This window comes from Accipiter gentilis, chromosome 10 (assembly GCF_929443795.1).
Source record: "Accipiter gentilis chromosome 10, bAccGen1.1, whole genome shotgun sequence".
NCBI classification, from domain to species: domain Eukaryota; kingdom Metazoa; phylum Chordata; class Aves; order Accipitriformes; family Accipitridae; genus Astur; species Astur gentilis.
Window position 1 is genome coordinate 11,647,391 of NC_064889.1, and position 19,615 is coordinate 11,667,005.

General features: G+C 34.9%; 1 protein-coding gene across 1 annotated transcript in view; it reads right to left on the reverse strand.

Moving 5' to 3' along the window:
• Positions 1 to 19,615, reverse strand: part of UNC13C (unc-13 homolog C) — a 239,064-nt gene that overhangs the window by 154,843 nt on the left and 64,606 nt on the right. Inside the window, exons 5-6 of the mRNA XM_049812315.1 lie at positions 14,823 to 14,845; positions 14,216 to 14,280 (exon numbers count right to left, since the gene is read on the reverse strand). Of these exons, the coding sequence (XP_049668272.1) occupies positions 14,216 to 14,280; positions 14,823 to 14,845 (88 nt within the window). The remainder of the gene's footprint in view (positions 1 to 14,215; positions 14,281 to 14,822; positions 14,846 to 19,615) is intronic.

The following is a 19,615-nucleotide window of genomic DNA, read 5'->3' on the forward strand; positions in this document are numbered from 1 at the left end:
TGTGATATCTTCAAGTTATGAGGCACTTTATTGTTAATAGATAAGCTCTTGCAGGAAGTTTCTTAAGTTGTATGTCATTAATTGGCATTATACTTACAGGCTGTATTGTGGGTAATTCTCTGAATACAGATAAAAATTTCCTATTATAAGGACTTAGAGTTGTTTTAAGTCATGTGAGTTGCTCTTATGGTACTAGTTTCCAAAGCGAAAACTTGAAATAAACATACCTTTAAATATTCCCCAGAATGCATATTTTATTTAGCTACAGGACAAGACCCAAGTTCTACTTTATTGTATGATCACCTATCGGTTCACAGACAAGTCCTTATTCTGCAACAGTTAAATGCAGTTTTGGAGCTCTAAGAAAACAGTTTGCAGTTTCATTTTGATCCATATTGACCAAACCTAAAGACATAAAAACAGTATAAGGGAAGAATGCATTCCTTGTTCTAGGTTCTGAAGAAACCCTGACGTAAAAGGGGAATTATTTGCAAGATTTTGAAAAACTAAAGCTTAACCTGCAGTCTTTAAAAGAGAGAGATCAATAAATTCCTCAATACTAACAAACTTGTGACAACAGTACTAGGTATTCTTCTTGCTGAAAACCCTTTAACTAGAAAAGAATTCAGAATGTTCTTTCATAATGGTCCTGCTCTAAACTGTTGATATTATTGCTAACAGTTCTGTACAAGAACTTAGTTTTGACATTAAAGTTGTCATGGTCATTAAAAAAAAAGTAAGTAGTAGACTAACAAAGGAGCCAAGTTTGAAATTACTTCTTATCACCTTTCAGTGATAGGTCATGGTATTTTTTACCAGTGTAGTAAGGAATGATGGACTACAAGCTGCCTTCATATCAATGGCCTTACAGTGGATTAATAATTTCTGAGCTATTCACTGCATTGGGTAGAAGATATGTTAACAACTGTGACTGACCCAGTAAAGAGTTCCTGTACAGCATAGAGGCCTGTTGGTCCAAAAGATATTTGTAGGCAAAAGGACAAAATAATGTATAAAAGACACAAACTTATCACATGAGAATCATTAATTATTCTAATTTCTGCAAGGAATTTAAAAGGAATGGTACAAATATTCCTATACTTTCTGGAACTGTACAGTTTTGGTGAAATGACATTTCTTATCTTTTCCCCATTAGGAAATTTTCCTCTATACTCAAATGAGAGCTGAGTGCATGTATGATACACTATGCCTGAAATACTCTAACTGCCTGTAGTGTGAACAAGCTGGCTGGGACAGCAGCAAGAAGTTTTGCCCTATAGTTGATCAATTCTGCTTCACAGTCTTGAGTAGGGCTTGTATGGACCCATTTTCCTTGTCTCTCTTCAGGTATAGTACAAAATATAGTGATGTGTTAGGTTCACACACAAATCCTTAATCAGACAAGCTGTCACCCTACATAATCAGTTAGCTTCACTTCATCTCTGCCAGCAACTAGACAACAGAAAATTAAATATTCTAGAGTTACCAAGTCAGGACTCACCTACTAGGGAAGTGATTTTTTTATTTATTTGTAGCTAAACTGGGAGCTGGTAAATTCATTAGTTCAAAACATCACCCAAAACCAACAGGATATGGAGGTGAGAAAAGCATAAATACATCTTCAGTGCAAGCAGAATGCAGCTCTGGTGCAATTTTCCAGAGAGAATAGGATCTGCCTTATGCTGATGTCTGGTGTCACACGACATTTTAAGATAATTTGGACTGCACCTGTCTGTACATCAGTTATAAAGAAAAATTCTTCATAGAGATTCCCAAATATTTGGGCTGTCAATAAGATGCCGAAGAAAATTAAAATAAGACACATGAATAGCTTTAAAACATTACAATAAATCATTTCCATTTAGTCACAGCAGCAACAACAATACACTATTTAGTCTGATCCTGCTAGCATTCATCAGGCCCACACTGTTCATTCAACTTAAATTATTTTCTTCTTTATTACAGACAAATATAGGACTTGAAAGCTATAATAAAAACACTCAAAATGAACTCTGATAAGAACAATATCTTCTAATAAAAACTAATTTTCTTTTTTTCTAGACTGTCAGTTTAGTGTAGCAATTCTGATGCAACTCCCAGTATTAAAACACGTAATAATTTCTGTTCTGTAACTGGTAGGTAGCCTGTATGCTGAAGAACATGACAGATTATCTATACGTATGCATGTATGTATATATACATGTACCATTTTTTTGAAGATGAGGACTTGATCAGCTGTTTTCCTTTCAGCCCATTTAAGCAGACAGTTCTACTAAACTATTCAATACCCTATTTGGAAATTGTAATTCTCAGTCTGGTACTTTTTGCTGTATACTTGATATATTTAACTGTTCAAAAACTTCCAACCTTTTTCCTCCCAATTCAGTCCTCTGCTTTAGAAGACTGAATTACAAATTGAGAGTTATGACACTGTACCTATCACTAGTGGTTCTTAGAAAATTACAGTTCAAGTTATAGTGATACCACAAATATTTAACATTAATTATTTTATGAAAGGCATCAATTTTATGTCACAATACTTGTATTTGATCAAACTAAATCATTGCAAAAATGTTGGTATTTTTGTCACTAAAAATGAAACATCTCACTGTTTAATATAAAGAGCTTTTTTCTTTTTCTTCTTTTTTTAATTCCTAGTCATAAAAAAATTTGAAGGAATCATAGCCACTCTTGAAGGTCTGTGTAAGTGAGTTCATTTCCAGATGAAAATAATGACAAAAATGAAGAGATGAGGTTTCACTGTTTTGTTTTTTTAAATCACTCAGTATTGGACATACATTTTAGGGTACTGGGATACTTCATTTTCTTGAAATTCTCAGGATTATATAATATTTCAGATTAGATGAGTCTGGTTTATAGCATAATTAAATTTATGTAGTTAAATGTGATAAATAAAATGCCTAGGCAGCTTTAATAACTTATAATGCTGGTCTGATCTTATGAATATTGAGATTAATTTTTTGAAGATTGAACTAGGGGGTGAGGAAGGGAAGAAGAAATGTATCATTGCTGCATATTATAATCACAAAATGTAGCCAGTGGCTTTTGTAAAAACATAAAAATGGAACGATGCAAGTTAATGAAAATAATTACGAGACAGCCACACCGTCTGAAGACCCACTAATCCACGCTTGGGTAGCAATACATAATTTTTGCTGAGTGCAAAACTGAAATTGGAGATCTAAAATTGTATTTGAATACTGGGAGAAAATACCAGCATTGTAGAAGTAATTATAGGACTGGATTCACAGCTTTTCCTGGTCCTCAATATATTAAAATGCCACCAAAGAAATACCTAGCACTTTCTCTGAAAATGAAAGTTGGATTAAGAGAGTCTTAATATGAGCTAAAAATACTATATTAAGAAATGAAAAAAAGAAGAGCCAAATCCCTCCATAGAAGAAAACCTGTTATCCTGGCCAATTCAAGAAGCTGTCAGAAAATTTTGGGGTAGACTAGACTATTCTAAAGGACTGTTATCCACTCAAATTTGCACAAGTTGTGTGCTCAAATGAGTATGCATATTAATGTAATGAAAATTTTGAAATTATGTTTGCTAATCATATTTCTATAGTAAAGATATGAATTAATCACACATTAGGATATATTGACAGATGCTCAGATACTGGCTGAGGCAGCAAAACAGGCTCTGTGACTACAGCTATGATTCTCCCTCTGCCTTCTGATCACAAATCTGTTGAATGCTTCATACCAAGATGCAAGCCAAAGACCAACAGATATTCTAAATTGTGCTAACAGGCCTCTGGGGCCATCTCAGCTTTTGGAAAAAATAAAGTTGCTTGCAAAAAAGTTCTGACCTAATTTCTTTTTCCCATCATGCTTCTTGTCACATTACAGGGAGCTGATGCTAGCCAACTGAAATGACTTCATGCTAGCCTCAGGTGCTGTGGCCTCAAAGTGCCACCAATTCAACTTGTAAAATTTTTTCCTTCACTATATTTTTTTCAATATTTTGGGAACACCCTCCCCAAACTAAAAAAAAACCCACAAAGCCCCCCAAAACACTAAAATTATTTCCTAATGCCCAAACTAAAAAATGTTATTAAAAACCAAGCATCAGCAAAACAGCATTAAAAGTACATTTGCTGATATTCTTCACCTTACACCAGAGCAAGTCAGTATTAACGCTAATGAAGACAAGAGTATTCACAGTGCTGAAAAAATTGTCTAGAAGGAAAATCTGGTCTCAACATTTACAGGGAAGAGAAAAATCTGAACATGGTTCTCAAAATTAATGCTCCCTTAGCAGAACTGTTGCAATATTATAATACCAAGGACTCATTTTGAATTCCCTCTACTATCCTTGATGTCTATTTAAATAGCTTCCTTAGCATCAACGTGGCCATAATGAAAAGAGACCAACAAGGGAAAGAAAAAAAACCACAATTTGCATAAAGCTTGTGGAGAATTGATAAGGTGGAGATAGGAAGTCCTACAAGACAAATTCATTTGCAAAAACAGGACGGAGACCTTCCTAGAACCAGATGAGGTAATAACATCCTACACTTAGTTTACCTTTGACAATATGCATCTCTGTGGTTGTCATTGTCATAGGATTATAACATCTAATCAAAATAAGATTATAAACCTCCTAGACCAGAAAGAGATAAAACAGATTAAAAGCAATACCGAAACATCAGTGACACACTATTGAAGGTTGTGACACTGTCCTAAACCCACCCACCTCCCCAAACCTTAATTTCTCTTTTAAATCCAGAAATTCATGTAGCTGTGAACTTTCAGCATGCGGTATCATCATGGAATCATGAAAATCATGGATCAGAAAATCTTTCATAGGACAGTTAAACATAAAACAAGGAGAGTTAAGTCAATATGAAAAGTGCAGAAAAAATTGGAATCTGGGAGGCTGAGTTCCTTATGTGTGTGGATGACAACTACAGCACACTTCACCTGAGACTTGAGAGGAAGGACAAAATGGAAGAAGTAGAGAAATCGGCAAAAGAGCAGATCTGAAACAAGAGAAACGAACAAAACTTGAAAAGGAAGTGGATGAATGTAATTGGATGTGGTAGTAGCTAGTAAGCAGGTGAAAAGGGTCTTGAACCTCTCAGAGCAAATCTAGACCCATCATTCTTGACCTGTAAAATTTCAAACAGGAATTCTTGAAAAGCTAATCAAGGAGTAAGCAGTTCTGCTAACTTCAAGTTATTGCTGAAGTTTGACAGATATACAAGGAGAGATAAGAGTCTAGTTCAAACTATTTGTGTAATTTGGATGCATTTTTTAAAAGTACAATCTTCTAGATTTTCATCTAATTTTTCTAATGTATCAAGTCCATATTGACACAAATTTTTGCACAGAAAATTCCCCAAATGCCTGTTGGCCACATTAAAATCCTTAAAGGCATCCCTCTGTTTCTCTGTTTGTAGAGTTCCTTGGAGTTACAAGATAAAAAATTGTGATCCCTTTCATATCTTAGTTGAGTGGGTAGAGCACTTGGCTAGAGTATAGGAAAGTTTATTTTAACCCTTAAGAGAATTACCACTTTCCAAGCGCTATCATAACTCTTATCCTATAAATTTAGGAGATAATCTGTTTCTCCCATACCTCCTTCTGATACACCTGCACTATTCTGTAAGAAAGGGAAAGGGATTCATAGGCTGTTTATGCATTTCCTTTATATTTTCACATAAACAGTCTTTGGTGCAGTTTTGATATCAGATTTTTCTTTTCAAGAACAAAATATAAAGGTAGACCCAAATTACAACTTCCAGACATACCTACAAATCTCAGCAGAAGCATGAAAGAAATAAAGTAACATTTCTGAGGTTGTGAAAAGTAAATGTACAGAGACTAAGAGATAAACTCAGAAACTCGGATTCTCAGGGCTTTTTGTTACTCAGGAGCAGTTCCATCAGCAGTGAATACAACTCATCACATGTATAAGGCACTCTTATGCCACAAAGAGCTACTTCTGATAAGCAATGTCTATAAAATCACTTCCATCTATTATTCTGCTCTGTAACACAAAATATGACTAAAATGGAGTTCTTACTGGACTCCTTTTACTGATGACTAAGGAGTAGCATATAGGAAGGAAAAAAAAAAAATCTAAATTCAATACTGACTAATAGTCTTTTCCTGGGAGAAAAGGTTACATCTGAATTAAGAATGCTGATGATGTTACCAGAGAAAGAAAAGGACATGGCTTTTGAGGGAACAGCAACAATGACAGAATCAATACAGATGAGTACATAATATAAAGAAATCTTATTATGACATTAGTGGTGTAATTTATGCTCAGTAATTTGCCATAACTCACACCTCTGTCTCTTTAAATAGCTTAGTTTTCTACTCTGTACAGTCCTTTCACTACCATTTCCAGCTCAAGTTCAGCTTAGCAGAAACATCTAGATCTGATTTTTTTCTCTAGATCTGATTTTTTTCTCTGTGTATCTGTACAATATCACAAATATTTGCTTAAAAGTTACATGTGGTCAAGAAGCGCCTATTTTGTTATTAAAAAAGTAATACTAAAACTCATTCCAATTATCATCTGCAAAATATTAATGACATGAAATATTTTGGTTTTAAATGATCTTCACCATCTCTTCTGACAACACTAGGGCAGTACACTGTAGCTACTGTCAAGAAGTTTATGTATTCTACCAGCTGGTTCTGCAACTTGTCTGCAACTCTTTTAATTGCTGAAGTATGACAATGTCAGAGAGTTCTTACACCTATGTACTTAGTCACCCAAGTACTTTTAAGGCATTAAAGAAACTAACCAGACTTCAGGAAAGAACTGCAATTTTGAAACTGCAGCTTATAAAGGAAACTATCTACTTTCTTTTGTGCAATGAATCAATGACCAGATGAACTCATATAAGACAATAATACTTCCTGCCTCTTCTTTGCCCAGCATTCAATCAAGTAAAGATCATAAAAAAAAAAAATTGAGACTCTAAGGACTACTTATGCCTTTACTGGTTTCAGTTCCTACCATAGAAAATACGATTGTTTGGTTCATAGCTGTTACTTGTTAAGATGTAGTTTAAATTTTTTTATACTGGGAGTTTATACTAATTCCACTAAAGTATCTTGTTGGTCTTTAGCTGCTGTAACTGGGACAAAATGCTAATGTAAAGGAAGTCTAAGTTTTACCTGCTTTATGTGTTTAAGGCAGCCCTATCACATACTGAAGGAAAGTAGGTGACTTAGCTCAACGACACAGTTAATCAGGGCTGTCCTCCTCATTCCAGAATGTTTTTTATTATTATCATCAAATGTAAGCATACTCTTCTTTATTATTATCACCACGAGTCATTTTAATGAAGAATGTCTAGAAATCTCAGTATACAAACTGGTGGAAAGTAAGATGTGATTTCTTTACTCATACCTTGTCAGATGAAATACAAAATGCTTGATCATGGAATGGAAAAGCAACAATCCAATCTACCAGCACACTGTGCTGAAAAAATTCATTTTGCTGTTTGAAAAAATTAAATTCCAGCTGAACTAGTCAAGAACTCTTACCTAGACTGAAAAAATGGGAGGAAAACCAAACATGAACACCATATAGAGGTATATTCGTGATTATCTGTAGAAGCATTACTGAAAATAAACAAACAAACCCCAAACTTGTTACTCTTAGTCTTCAAGTACCTTGAAATATGACTAACACATTAAAATCTCTGCTGAAGAGAGGTTCCAAGTATCACAGGTATGTCGACTGGGGGAAGTTTGAAGCCAGGCTAAGACTAGTTATTGGCTAATATTTCAATCACAAAAAACTAGGAATAAATTAGTATCTGAATGCACTCTCTCACTTCAGTAATACTGATAGAATGCCTGCTCTGTAGAGAGATAAGACAACTGGAAAAACTGCTAGATATGGTCTGGTGTCTAGAATGTTTCTAGTTAGCTATATTCTAAAAATCTCTTTATATTGTTTGCACTCAGCATCCACAAGTTTAATAGTAATTCTAGGTTGGCATGGTTTAAAACCCACTTCCAATTGCCTTTTGATTGCCAGTAGATATTTTAACAGATTAGCTTATAAATGATAGAGGAAGAAACCACAAGGCAAGATGTTTCCAGTTGCTTTCATCATAAAAGGGTATCCTTCTCTGTAAGAATCCAGTGAAATGATAATAAATCCTGTTTTCTGCATGAGAAATTAATGTCTTCCTTATGGCAATAGTCAACTAGAATCCAAGGAATGATCTGAAGCAGTTGCTTTACCTGCAGGACACTGAGGCTTGTATTGTTTCGTAGTTGGTGTTCTTTATTTTGACATGAATTTATATGTTCTCAAATTATCTTTCTAGAAGAAAAACTATACTCTTGTTTCCTACTTCTCCACTACCTTATGTAGACCCTGGAGCATCATTAATTACTCTCCTTGTATTCTTGATGTGATTAAGCTTAGTTACAGTGAAAATAGTTCTCAACAAGAAAAAGAAAAAAAGAAAAAAGCAACCAGCAAAACAACCAACAAGCCCAAACATCCCCCCCCAAACATCAAATCCACATTTTAATTTCTTTAATTTAAAATAAGAATATTTCTTTCCACAACTGCAGCACTGCTTTCATTTTTCAGAACTGTTCTCCTGTTATACTCCACTAAGGCTATATGAATTCTCAGTATACGAGAGATTTGTGAACATTTTATCAAAATTTGAATTCATCTGGGTCCAACAGCTGCCTCTCTGCATAATTTGGGATAAACAGTGACTCTTTATTTCTTTTTTAAGATTAACAGGAAAAAGGCAGAAAAGCAGCTTTGGCAACAGTTTGGGTGGAACAGGTATCGGTGGCCTTGCAGTTGTTTGAGATGTCAGGATTGTCTGAGGGGTGGGGTTCAAAGGGAGAGAATGACAACAAGAACAAAGACAATTATTTTAAACTTGGGAGGAGCTAATAGTATGAAAGGCTGGAATGAAGGAGGTTGGAGCAGATACAAGCCTGTGTATATATGTTTTAGGTTTGGTGGGAAGTCAGAGGGAAAGCATATAAACAAGGTAATATGCTAAAGAAGGGCTACATCAGAAATTCTGGTCACTGCCATTTAGGCTGAAGACTAGTAGTCTGTGGATGGAGGCACATACAGAAGGATAAAGGTAACAGCCACTGGACTCCTGCATGTATTGAGGGGTGGGGGGTAGCAATTGAGGGGGGTCTGTAGGCAAGTTATTTCCATGTTACTCCTTGTAGTAGAGCAAGTAGAGCATTTTATATTCTTTTAAAAACATTTTTAAGTGCTGTTAATTAGTTTTTTCCCCCAATATAAATATTTAATTAGAAGCACTATATAAAGGAAAGAAATTACAGAACTAATTAAAACAAAAAAATCATTTCAAGTACACAGACAAAACTGAAAGGTAACAGTGCAAAAGGGCATTAGTGCACAATAAGGTGCACAATATCCAGTAGAGACATGGAAAGGCTGAACCACCAAACTCTCATATCTCAAAGATAGATAAACAATAAATGTACACCTGCCTGAGAAGATACATTTCAGTTTTAAGTGGAGAGTAGGAGAATCCACTGGGAGATCTAGTGCAAAAATGTAGTTCCACTAATATATATGTGTGCTGAAAACACACATCTCAATCCTATTCTTGGACAACTGCATATTTAGTGCTTTTTCTTGCATCTGGACTGAAACAGCCCCGACTTTGGGTATATGAACTAGAAGTTCTCCTATGTACAAATTGTCTGTACAAGAACAAATTCAATCCTTCTAATAACATTTAAGGGGACCATAATTATGCAAAGATTGTTGGCTATCATAATAGACTGATCTAGATTGTGAGATAAAATTTTTTTGAAAACCAGAACAGCTACATTACGAGCACTAACATACTGAGCAATGCTGTATTGACAGTGAAATATTAGTTTTTGTGTATAGTCTTTGGAACATTAAACACTACAGCCATAGACAAACTGCTCATGTTATGCAGGTTATACATTAAATTCTCTACTCCCTTCCCTACCTCCAACAATAACAACCCAACAACATCCTGACATAGAAGGTAACGAAGCTGAAGGCACAAAAGTTATCATTCAAGGCAAGAAAAAAACCTGTAATATTGACTATTTTTTGTGTGCTTCTGAAGATATTCTGCATAACAAACATCTATTTGAATTTGTCAGAGAATCCAAGAAAAATAAATTTGTTTTACCATTAAGAACATGCTACTGAAGGAACAGAGTAATCATCTGCATGCAGCACCATCTGTGTACCAGTAGCAAATTTCAGAATGGATTAGGCCATGTGGTAAAATTATCAGTCCCTGACATCACTGCCATCAGGCAAGTAGTGAATTAATACAAAGCAAGTCTCTGGTAAAAGTAAAACTGTACTACCTGAGATTTGTATACATGATGAAAAACCCAGCTAACTTCCATGTATTTTTAAAAAATATTGAAAGGATGAATTCTAAAGTGTCTCATCTTCAATAAAATGAAGAAGAAAAATAAAACGAAGAAATTATTGTTCGATACTGGCATGGAAAGAACAGGAAAGGTAGACCTTTTGCCTTTTAACAGGAAAATAGCATGAGAAGCCCCAGGAAAACTGTATTTGGTCTTCGCCTTTTCTTTCTCATCCTGGCTTTTCTCTCATTTCATGCAGCCAAGTGGAGATCATTGCAGAGAATGAAGAGTTGCAGTCTGTGCCATGGACTTGGGATGTGCTGGTGCATGTGAGGTGGGTTCACAGCACTGTGCTATGAAAGAGAAGGAAGAGTAAGGCAGAAGAGGCAACTGAGGTATTTCTATATAGATAAAGCAAGTTATCAAGGGTTGTGAGGAAAAGAATCTCCACTCACTTCAAAGGGCAACACCTTTTGGGAAGAGTAAGAGGGAAAAGGAGTCATAGCTAAGGCTGCAGCCAGTTATGCTGGCAGTGAAGAGGCTGAGGGCTCCCTGAATTTAGGATTAGTGTTTGGATGCAGGAGTAGAGTGGAAAGTGTGATTAAAACAGAGCCACAGCAGCCATTGAGATGTCACAGTTCTTCAGCTGAATGAGAAGTTAAATGAAAATTGCATCACTTCAGGGAGGCCTAGTGAAACAGAGGCTTGCACAAATATATTGCAGACAGCAAAGGGAGTAGAGGCCCAATCCAAACTTTGTCAGCAAAAGTAGTAAGGTTTGAACTAAAAAAAAAATGTGCAAGTATTGAGCTACTGTCTGTCATTGGAAGTAGTCCTATGCAGTGGTTACAGGATGTCTGTACAAGGGATTGACACAGCTTATTCTTAGAGGATTCAATATTTGAATTTATTCACCTGTGATTGGAAGAGAAGGCATAAAAAGACCAACTTCTGTCTGTATGGTCCTTGTCAGTGGCAAAAGGTCTCCTTACATCCATGAGATTGTTTTTTGTGTGCAACCCACAATAAATAAGAATTCTATACACTCTTGTACACTACTTTTCCAAGTCCTACACCTACTAGGATTCCATAATTAAGTAATTGGCTATGGAAAGTAATGTGTACAACAAAACTGTATGGTCAAATGCAGCTTCCTGCATGCATAGATATCAATAATTGATTGCCTACACTCACATAGTCTGCTTACAAAATGCTATTCCTAAATTTCACAACAACTAGATGTTAAACTGTTTCTTTCCTGGTTTTGCACATTGCAAACAATATGACATAATGAGCCCTGTTTTATTAAGCTTACTTGTACGCAACTTACTGTGTAGTTTTTAAGACATCAGATTCATGCTTCTCAGTGGTGAGGTACATTACCATTAGTGGTGCATCAAATCATAAATCACTCAAATCTGAGGCCATCAAAACATATGAGTAAAATGAATTGACATTGCATAGCACAAAAGAAAAGAAGAATATACCATCTTTATGGATATGACAAAGAGAATTTGAGGCAACCATCAGAAGCTGCCTCTGTGATGCCTTTTGGTTCTGATATGCATTAATTTTTTTCAATAAAGAAGCCACCAAATATAAATTGTCATACATCAAATCAAAATGTTACTATCATAATTTGCTAGCACAGTTGCAATGGATCTGATAAAAGCCTTCCATGATTCCATTAGAAGAATAATGTGAACATGAGCATAGAGAGTTTTAGTAAATGTTTTTGTGGCTAATACATTGCTGAAAAAGTATTCAAATCAGTAACCTAATCAAGAGAAACAAAGTTGCTTCAGATGTGCTAGTTTCATGTTGACAAACAATATAATTCAAATAGAAATACTAATGTTTTGCATTTGGAAGTCAGGAAAGAAAATTCACAGCACTTATATTGGTCTATTTTTAAAATACAGAGAAATACAGTACTTGGAAAATCCCATTCAAAGAAGGACTAGCTGTTTTGGCATAGTAAGAAATTGTGCTAATCAATATAAAAGGAAAAAGTTTTTATCATTTTAGTACTGAGATATTTTTGACTTTTTTGACCTTATGAGAAAAATGCAACTGATTAAAGCAAAAGCAATTGTGTGGTTTCCAAGCCAAGAGAAGTATACTCTAATTTTATTGTAATGCCAAAGAGCACATTAGTAAGAAAACCACATCAATTATCTCTCACAATATTTAAAATGTTTCACATTGCATTCAGCAACTAATCCTGCAAAATGTCACATATGGCCTCACACTTTTACAGCAACTCTGAAGTTTCTATGAGCTGGAAAAGGAAGAAATACAACACTTTTGAGGTATGACAAACTATACAGAAACTACCTAAGCCACTGAAAAGATGGAGAGTGCTCTTAAATTTGTTTAAGGTTCTCATGATTTAACCCCAGCCAGCAACTAAGCACCACACAGCCACTCACTCAGTCCCCCCCTTCCCCCCCCCCCCCCCATCCAGTAGGATGGGGGTGAAAATCCGGAAAAGACATAAAACTCATGGGTTGAGATAAGAACGGTCTAATAGAACAGAAGAGAAGAAACTAATAATGATAATAACACTAATAAAACAACAACAGTAATAATAAAAGGATTGGAATGTACAAATGATGCACAGTGCAATTGCTCAACACCCACTGATTGACACGCAGTTAATCCCTGAGGGATGATTCCCCCCGCCCCCACTTCCCCCTAGTTTATATACTTGATGTGATGTCACATGGTATGGAATACCCCATTGGCCAGTTTGGGTCAGCTGCCCTGGATGTGTGCCCTCCCAACTGCTTGTGCCCCTCCAGTTTTCTCGCTGGCTGGGCATGAGAAGCTGAAAAATCTTTTACTTTAGTCTAAACATTACTTAGCAACAACTGAAAACATCAGTGTGTTATCAACGTTCTTCGCATAACTAACTCAAAAACATAGCACTGTACCAGCTACTAGGAAGACAGTTAACTCCATCCCAGCTGAAACCAGGACAAAGGTTTAGAATTAAAAGTTACCCTAACTATACCTTCCACAGCAGCATGTGAATTATATTAAGCAAATTAATACCATTAGTACCTTTTAGGGGAAGAAAAAATCCCAAACAGAGAAATCTAAATGGGAAAACTTCATAGTGTCTAGAATCTGTTGTACAGCCATTAAGATGTATAAATGAGAAGGTGGAAGATAAATTAGATAATTTGATCTCATCACCTTGTCTTTGTAACAAAGCATAACTATAGCAAACAGTGCTTATATAGTGCACCAGCAAGAGGATAATATCCCTTTTAAATAGCTAACTAATATAACTGATAAATTTTACCAATGGCTTTTACTTTTTTTCCTTTTGAGACTGAACAATAAAAAGGTATTCAAAATAGGAAGGAGAGATTTTCCTCAAAGGAAGGAATCCCTAGAACTGGATTTAAGATCACTCTGTCTGGAGACAATCAAACAAAATGTACAGGTTTCTGCCATATTTACTCCCAGCAACTGAAGCATCTTTTTTCCTTAGATGTTTTAGATTTCAAATATTATTGTATTACCACACATTTAATAAAATGAAGACAAAATCAGACTACAGCTTCAAAGGGCATTTATTTTGTATGCAAAGAGGTAAAAATATTTATCATCCAGTTGACCTGTGCATCTACATTGTTGTATTAATTTCTTAAAAATTAAGGACTTAAAAAAATTAAAAGAAGACATACACAATGAAACTGACTATGTTCCTCCTAAAATAATTCTATTTCTTGTAGGAACAAAACTTAGAAAAAATACTATAACACTATGACACTAATTTACAGATGTAAGTAACAAAATTCACAGTCATATTGGTACTTACCCACTAAATGCCTGGACTGCATAAAGCTTGGAAGTATCCAAGGAACTTCCACTTACTATCCGAGCCTTTAATAAAGACCAAAAACAGTACAGTTACTCAGTTGCTCTTAGTAAATGTTGGATAGAATTTAACTGCATCAAACATATAACACCTAATATGAAAATGTTTAGCAGGGTCAGCTCCAGGCCAAAGCTAGAGTAACTATTCCTTTGGAATACATTTTGGTAGCATTGAGCATTTAGTGAAACACACTGGAAGAACCCATGGGAAGATAAGATATTGCTTCCCAAATATTGTTGTCCTTTAATTCCTATAGTGTATGCAGTGTAAATGATAATTAGAAGCAAAAATCCCAGATATTATGTTTGACAGTAGCAGACCCCTGTGTTGGCAATTATGATAAGCACAACAGTGAGGGTTATCCTGTTTATAAAAGCAACACAAAAGCAACACATTTGCAATACACACAAAGGAGAACAAAAGAGTGGAAAGCTGGGAAAAACATGCAGATATAACAACTAAAATGAAGGAACCAAACAGGTCAAATAAGTCACAAACAAACATCAACAAAATACATGATCCCTATAGTAAATACGTGATTTTAAACCTTTTCATCCACAGAACTGCTATCTGAAAGAGAATTAGGAAGAAGGTGGATATAGGTTAGACAAAACAGTCTCGTGAGAAAATATCTTATGCTATAAAAAACTGTCACTGTTTTAATCTGCTAATGCACAGCAGAATCCAAGTAACACCTGTGCTTAGCTGTATCATTGTGGCAAGACCACTGGCACTACGTTTTAAACAAGCAAAGAGATGTCTTCAATAGATAAGAACCCCTGCCACTTATACAGGACTGTGTGGATAACATATAATTTATACACTGTATCCCATCTCATATGATTTTTATTTTTTTGTTTTGTTTTGGTTTTTTTTTTAATATATATTTTTAATATTATTGAATATCTATTGTAATATACTTGCAGTGTTCAAAAAAATAATGCTTTATTTTCAAGGTAAAGGAAAGTGTTTCTACTAAGGATATAAAATAAACCCCAAACCCCTGAACTGTAACTATTCTTTTCTATCACAGCTATTCATATAATGACAGAAATTCCCCCCCCCCAAATGCCAGTTGAAGAACGACAATTGTGGAAGTATAAGATAAGATATATATATATATATATATATATAAAAAAATTGCTTAATGCAAAAATGTGATGTATTCACATTTACTATCAGACAGAATATATTTGCTGACAGGAAAAGCTAACCTTGTTTTATTGTCTTGTGAATTTTAAAATACACATACATTTAAAATTGTTTTTATATACTATTCAACCAGTGTGTCTTTCTTTTTTTGGACACTTTATAGTACAGTGCATACATGAAACTGCATTGCTTTAATTGTCACCTTACTGATCTTTCCATTTTTCCTCCCCAAATGAAGTACACATTCTATAGGCCCTTTAAATAGTTCAGGTATTTTAAAGATGTTTGAAGATATCCCACATTACATACATTACAAAATTATCATTTACACCTTAAACACATGCTATGTTTCATTTTTAAACTGGTTTATCTACAAGAAAATATCCCATTCACATATGTGAAAAATACGTGAAGGCAAATGTAAAGGTGCATACAGTATAGTAATGACAACCCAGGGAACGAAAAGGCTCTGTTGTGCCACTAATTTTAGAGGCTACTTATGTGATCAAAGCAAAGCACCTGCACAGGAATGGGCAGAATAGAAACTGGAGATAAGTTGTTCAAAACATGTTTCACCAGTCAGATCATATCTGAATATTGTATTATTCAAAAAGGTTAAAGACGATTAAGCTACTAGTTATTAGCAAAGTCCCAACACCAAATTTGAATCCACAAAAAATCCAACTGTGCAACTTTCTCTCCTCCTTTGCAAGACTGTAAAATTTGCCATTTTCTTATGCTTGACTACAGATCTTAGCTTTAGTTTCACAGCTATCGTGAACAATCCTTTTAGAAAGAGTATGCCTAAAAGAATTAAATATATTTTAGTGTCCGAAGGAAAACTTATGTTTTGAGTTACACAGAACATAAAAACTATTACTAATAGTAAATTCCATGATTTAGTAAAAATAGAGTAAGCACATCTCTGTGCATCAAGATTATCTGCTTGCCGTGAATTAATACTTTTCATAGTTCTTCTCCTGAATATAAGTGAACATGACATCAATATTTATTGTTGTTTCAGAAAAAACCATTAAGGTACTTTTTCTGCTGGGACATAAACTATTCTGATATTTTCTTACTTCAAAACTCTCCCGCCTTCAGAAATAGAAAAAATTTTAATTTTGCCTCAGAAATTAATTCTTGACTAAATTAAGTTGCAGCATTTTAGTTGTCAAATTACCCTCGTTTGACTGAGTAGATTTATAAAAATGAGGTTAGCTTTTACAATTTCTTTTTTTTTTTCTTATTTGTTTGTGAGATGTGTTTGTCTGACAACATCAGATACAATTTGCTACTCTTTCTCCACAAGTCTATAAAGGAGACTTGGATGGCCATACGATCCTACTTTCCCACTACAAAATTATTACAGCATTTTCATAAGCACGGTAAAAGCAGAGCAAAGAGTAATTAAATGACTGTAAGCTGGGCTGGCCATGGAAACAAAATGGGATATGCTTGTATGAGGGCTAAAGAAAATAAGAGGAATAGTTAAAACCAAAGTGCTGAAGCATCATCCGGACAGGTCAAAGAGAGGAAAGGCAAAAGAGGATATACCCACAGGACTCTAAGGAGGAGAGACTGAGACTGAAATAATTCTCAAACTTGTAAAAAAGGCAGAGTCCAAAAGATGAAGAGAAATTTGGGGACTGAGGAAAGTTTTAGGCAGGACGGCACTTGTAACATAAGAAGCCTCACCATAATCTGTTCATGCGGCCTACGCCTTCTTTCTAGAGTATCTAACCTAACTATATTTGTAATACTGCCTTTTAAAGATGCAAAATAAATCTCAGTATTATTTATGTGGAATGCAATTTTTAAATAGTTTGCAGGTACATTGCTACCAGCTGCCTAAAGAATCACATGAATTATATGTTTAATTCAGTTGTTTAGAAAGTTATATTAAAAAATACAAAATTGTTGAGACTTGTCTTCCACATTAAATGGAATTTTATATTTCAGAGCATGAGAGATGGACATATGAAATTTTCTTTACCTCTCTTGGGTTTCAGCCAGTTTCAGCTAATTTCACTACACTTCCTTTACTGGAACCTAATTTTGCCTAAATTTAGGAAGGAGAGTGACAATCAAAAATTAGGAAGGGAAAAAAGGTATTATGTTTTTGGTTTAACTTGTTTTTCTTTGCAGTTGCTACTTTAAAAAAAATAAATGCACCAGTCTTAACAGCCTGTTTTCTCAACAGAAATTGCATAAAGCAGACAACTGACACAAATTTCCCCAAACGAGATTTTGAGAGCATCTCTTTTTTGTAAAAAATGACTGCATCTTCAGAGACAAAATTAGTTTGAAACCATTGTTTATTGCTTCTTCTGAACTCACCATGAGTGAAATAATCTGAACTGCGAAGCGTTCTCTGTGTGTATGAGAGCACTAAATCAGGAAGTGTACAGTCACCAAACAGTTCACTTTGTATCATTAGGCTACCAGAATAGACAGAAACATTCCTTGATGTAGATAAGAAATGAACTGTGATTATGTAAGAGACCACTGAATGTATTTTCAAATCAGGGATACAAGGCTAGACATCTCAGATTATACTGCTGTATGACAGTGATTTACTTAAAAGAGCTTATCTTCATATAACTCATTTCTGTCATCCACACATTCTATGGCAAACAACTAATCTAAAAAAAGTTATGAATGTACTAAAAAGCGTAAACATTGGTTCCTTTGGTTAACCCTATGGGATACTTCTTATTTTATTTCAACTAATTTGTTTCTCCTTAGATTTTTTTTTAAATGTGAAAGTTTACTACATTACAAAATACCTGTACAGCCTTCGTGTTATAACTCTATACCATATGCCATTTTAGATAACCACAAGATGTTTTACTAGGATTATAGGAAAAATCCATGGAGTGATATTGCTCCACAATTGCTGCTATTTCAGCTCAGTGCACTCCATACATATACCTGTGTAGTGGAATGATGAAAGTAGGATGGTCACCTAGCTACTTACTACCAAAAATTACATTTGCAACTGTCAAATATTGAAGGCAAAGTGAAAATCTACCCCAAAGAGGGTAGAGTGAGGGAGGCTTATTTGGCATTCTTTGAGCCTCCTCAAATAAGCCCCCAAGTTATTTTCTATCCACGTATCAGTTTAAAGATTTTGAGAAGGCTAAGAAAAATTTCCAACAAGTGTTTATTAACACTGCATAATTACTATTCAAACTCAGTCTGAAAACTAATAGATCTTATAAAAGTTGAACTTTACACTTATCAACTGTTTTCAAATTAACACATGGTCTGATTTATCCATTTTTAATAGCAATGTTGCCACATGTAACTTACCACACAACACAGGAATTTATCATACAAGATAACTAGTTTCTACACCCAAACTTCCCAGAAAAAAGAATCTTTAAAGGATGCTGAAAAGGCAGATTCTTCCAGCATGAAAGATAAACTAGCAAGGAAGATACAGAAGTGAAGACAGACCTTTGTTTTTGTAGCTTATGATACCATCAGAAATACAACTGGACAAGTCTCATCAGTCAGCAGAGAGATTTATATCAAAGAGGTTCAGAAGATTCCCACCCACCCCACATGATAAGCATCCTTCAAGCCTTGTATCATTATTTCACTTCTGCATTCTTCTGAGCAGCAGAGCATCATCCTAATACACTTCTCTTTCTTTAATGATTGCAAAAATGTAGTTCACCACGCCCCTGCCATAGCACAAGAACGGTAATAAGGTCATAAAAGTCTAACCTGTTAGGAAACCCTAGGACTGAAATGTTATTATGTATACTACCTTGATTTTCCATCTTGTAAGTGTGCATAATTGTGTAACACCAAATTGGAAAAAGATTTAAACTTCATTATTCTCTCAAAGTACAATTTTAGTCTTTAATTCTGCAAAACAACTGCAAGAACATCAAACTGACTGAGAAGTACACCATTCCTGGAAGCAAACCCTTTAGACATAATATTTGCTGGAATAGGATAACAATACAGCTATTCCATGGAAATAACATGTGTAAAGTACCCATAGCCAGAAGTAGTTTGGAGTTCAAGCTGGACAATTTCAATTAGTATGTACTGCTAAGAAATGGAAATAAAGGATGAATAAGAGGGTCAAATAAAAGCAGCACATGAAAGTAGTAGATTGTCTGTCCAAAACAATGACACAAATTAAGCCATGCTAAAATAACAAATGCTGTA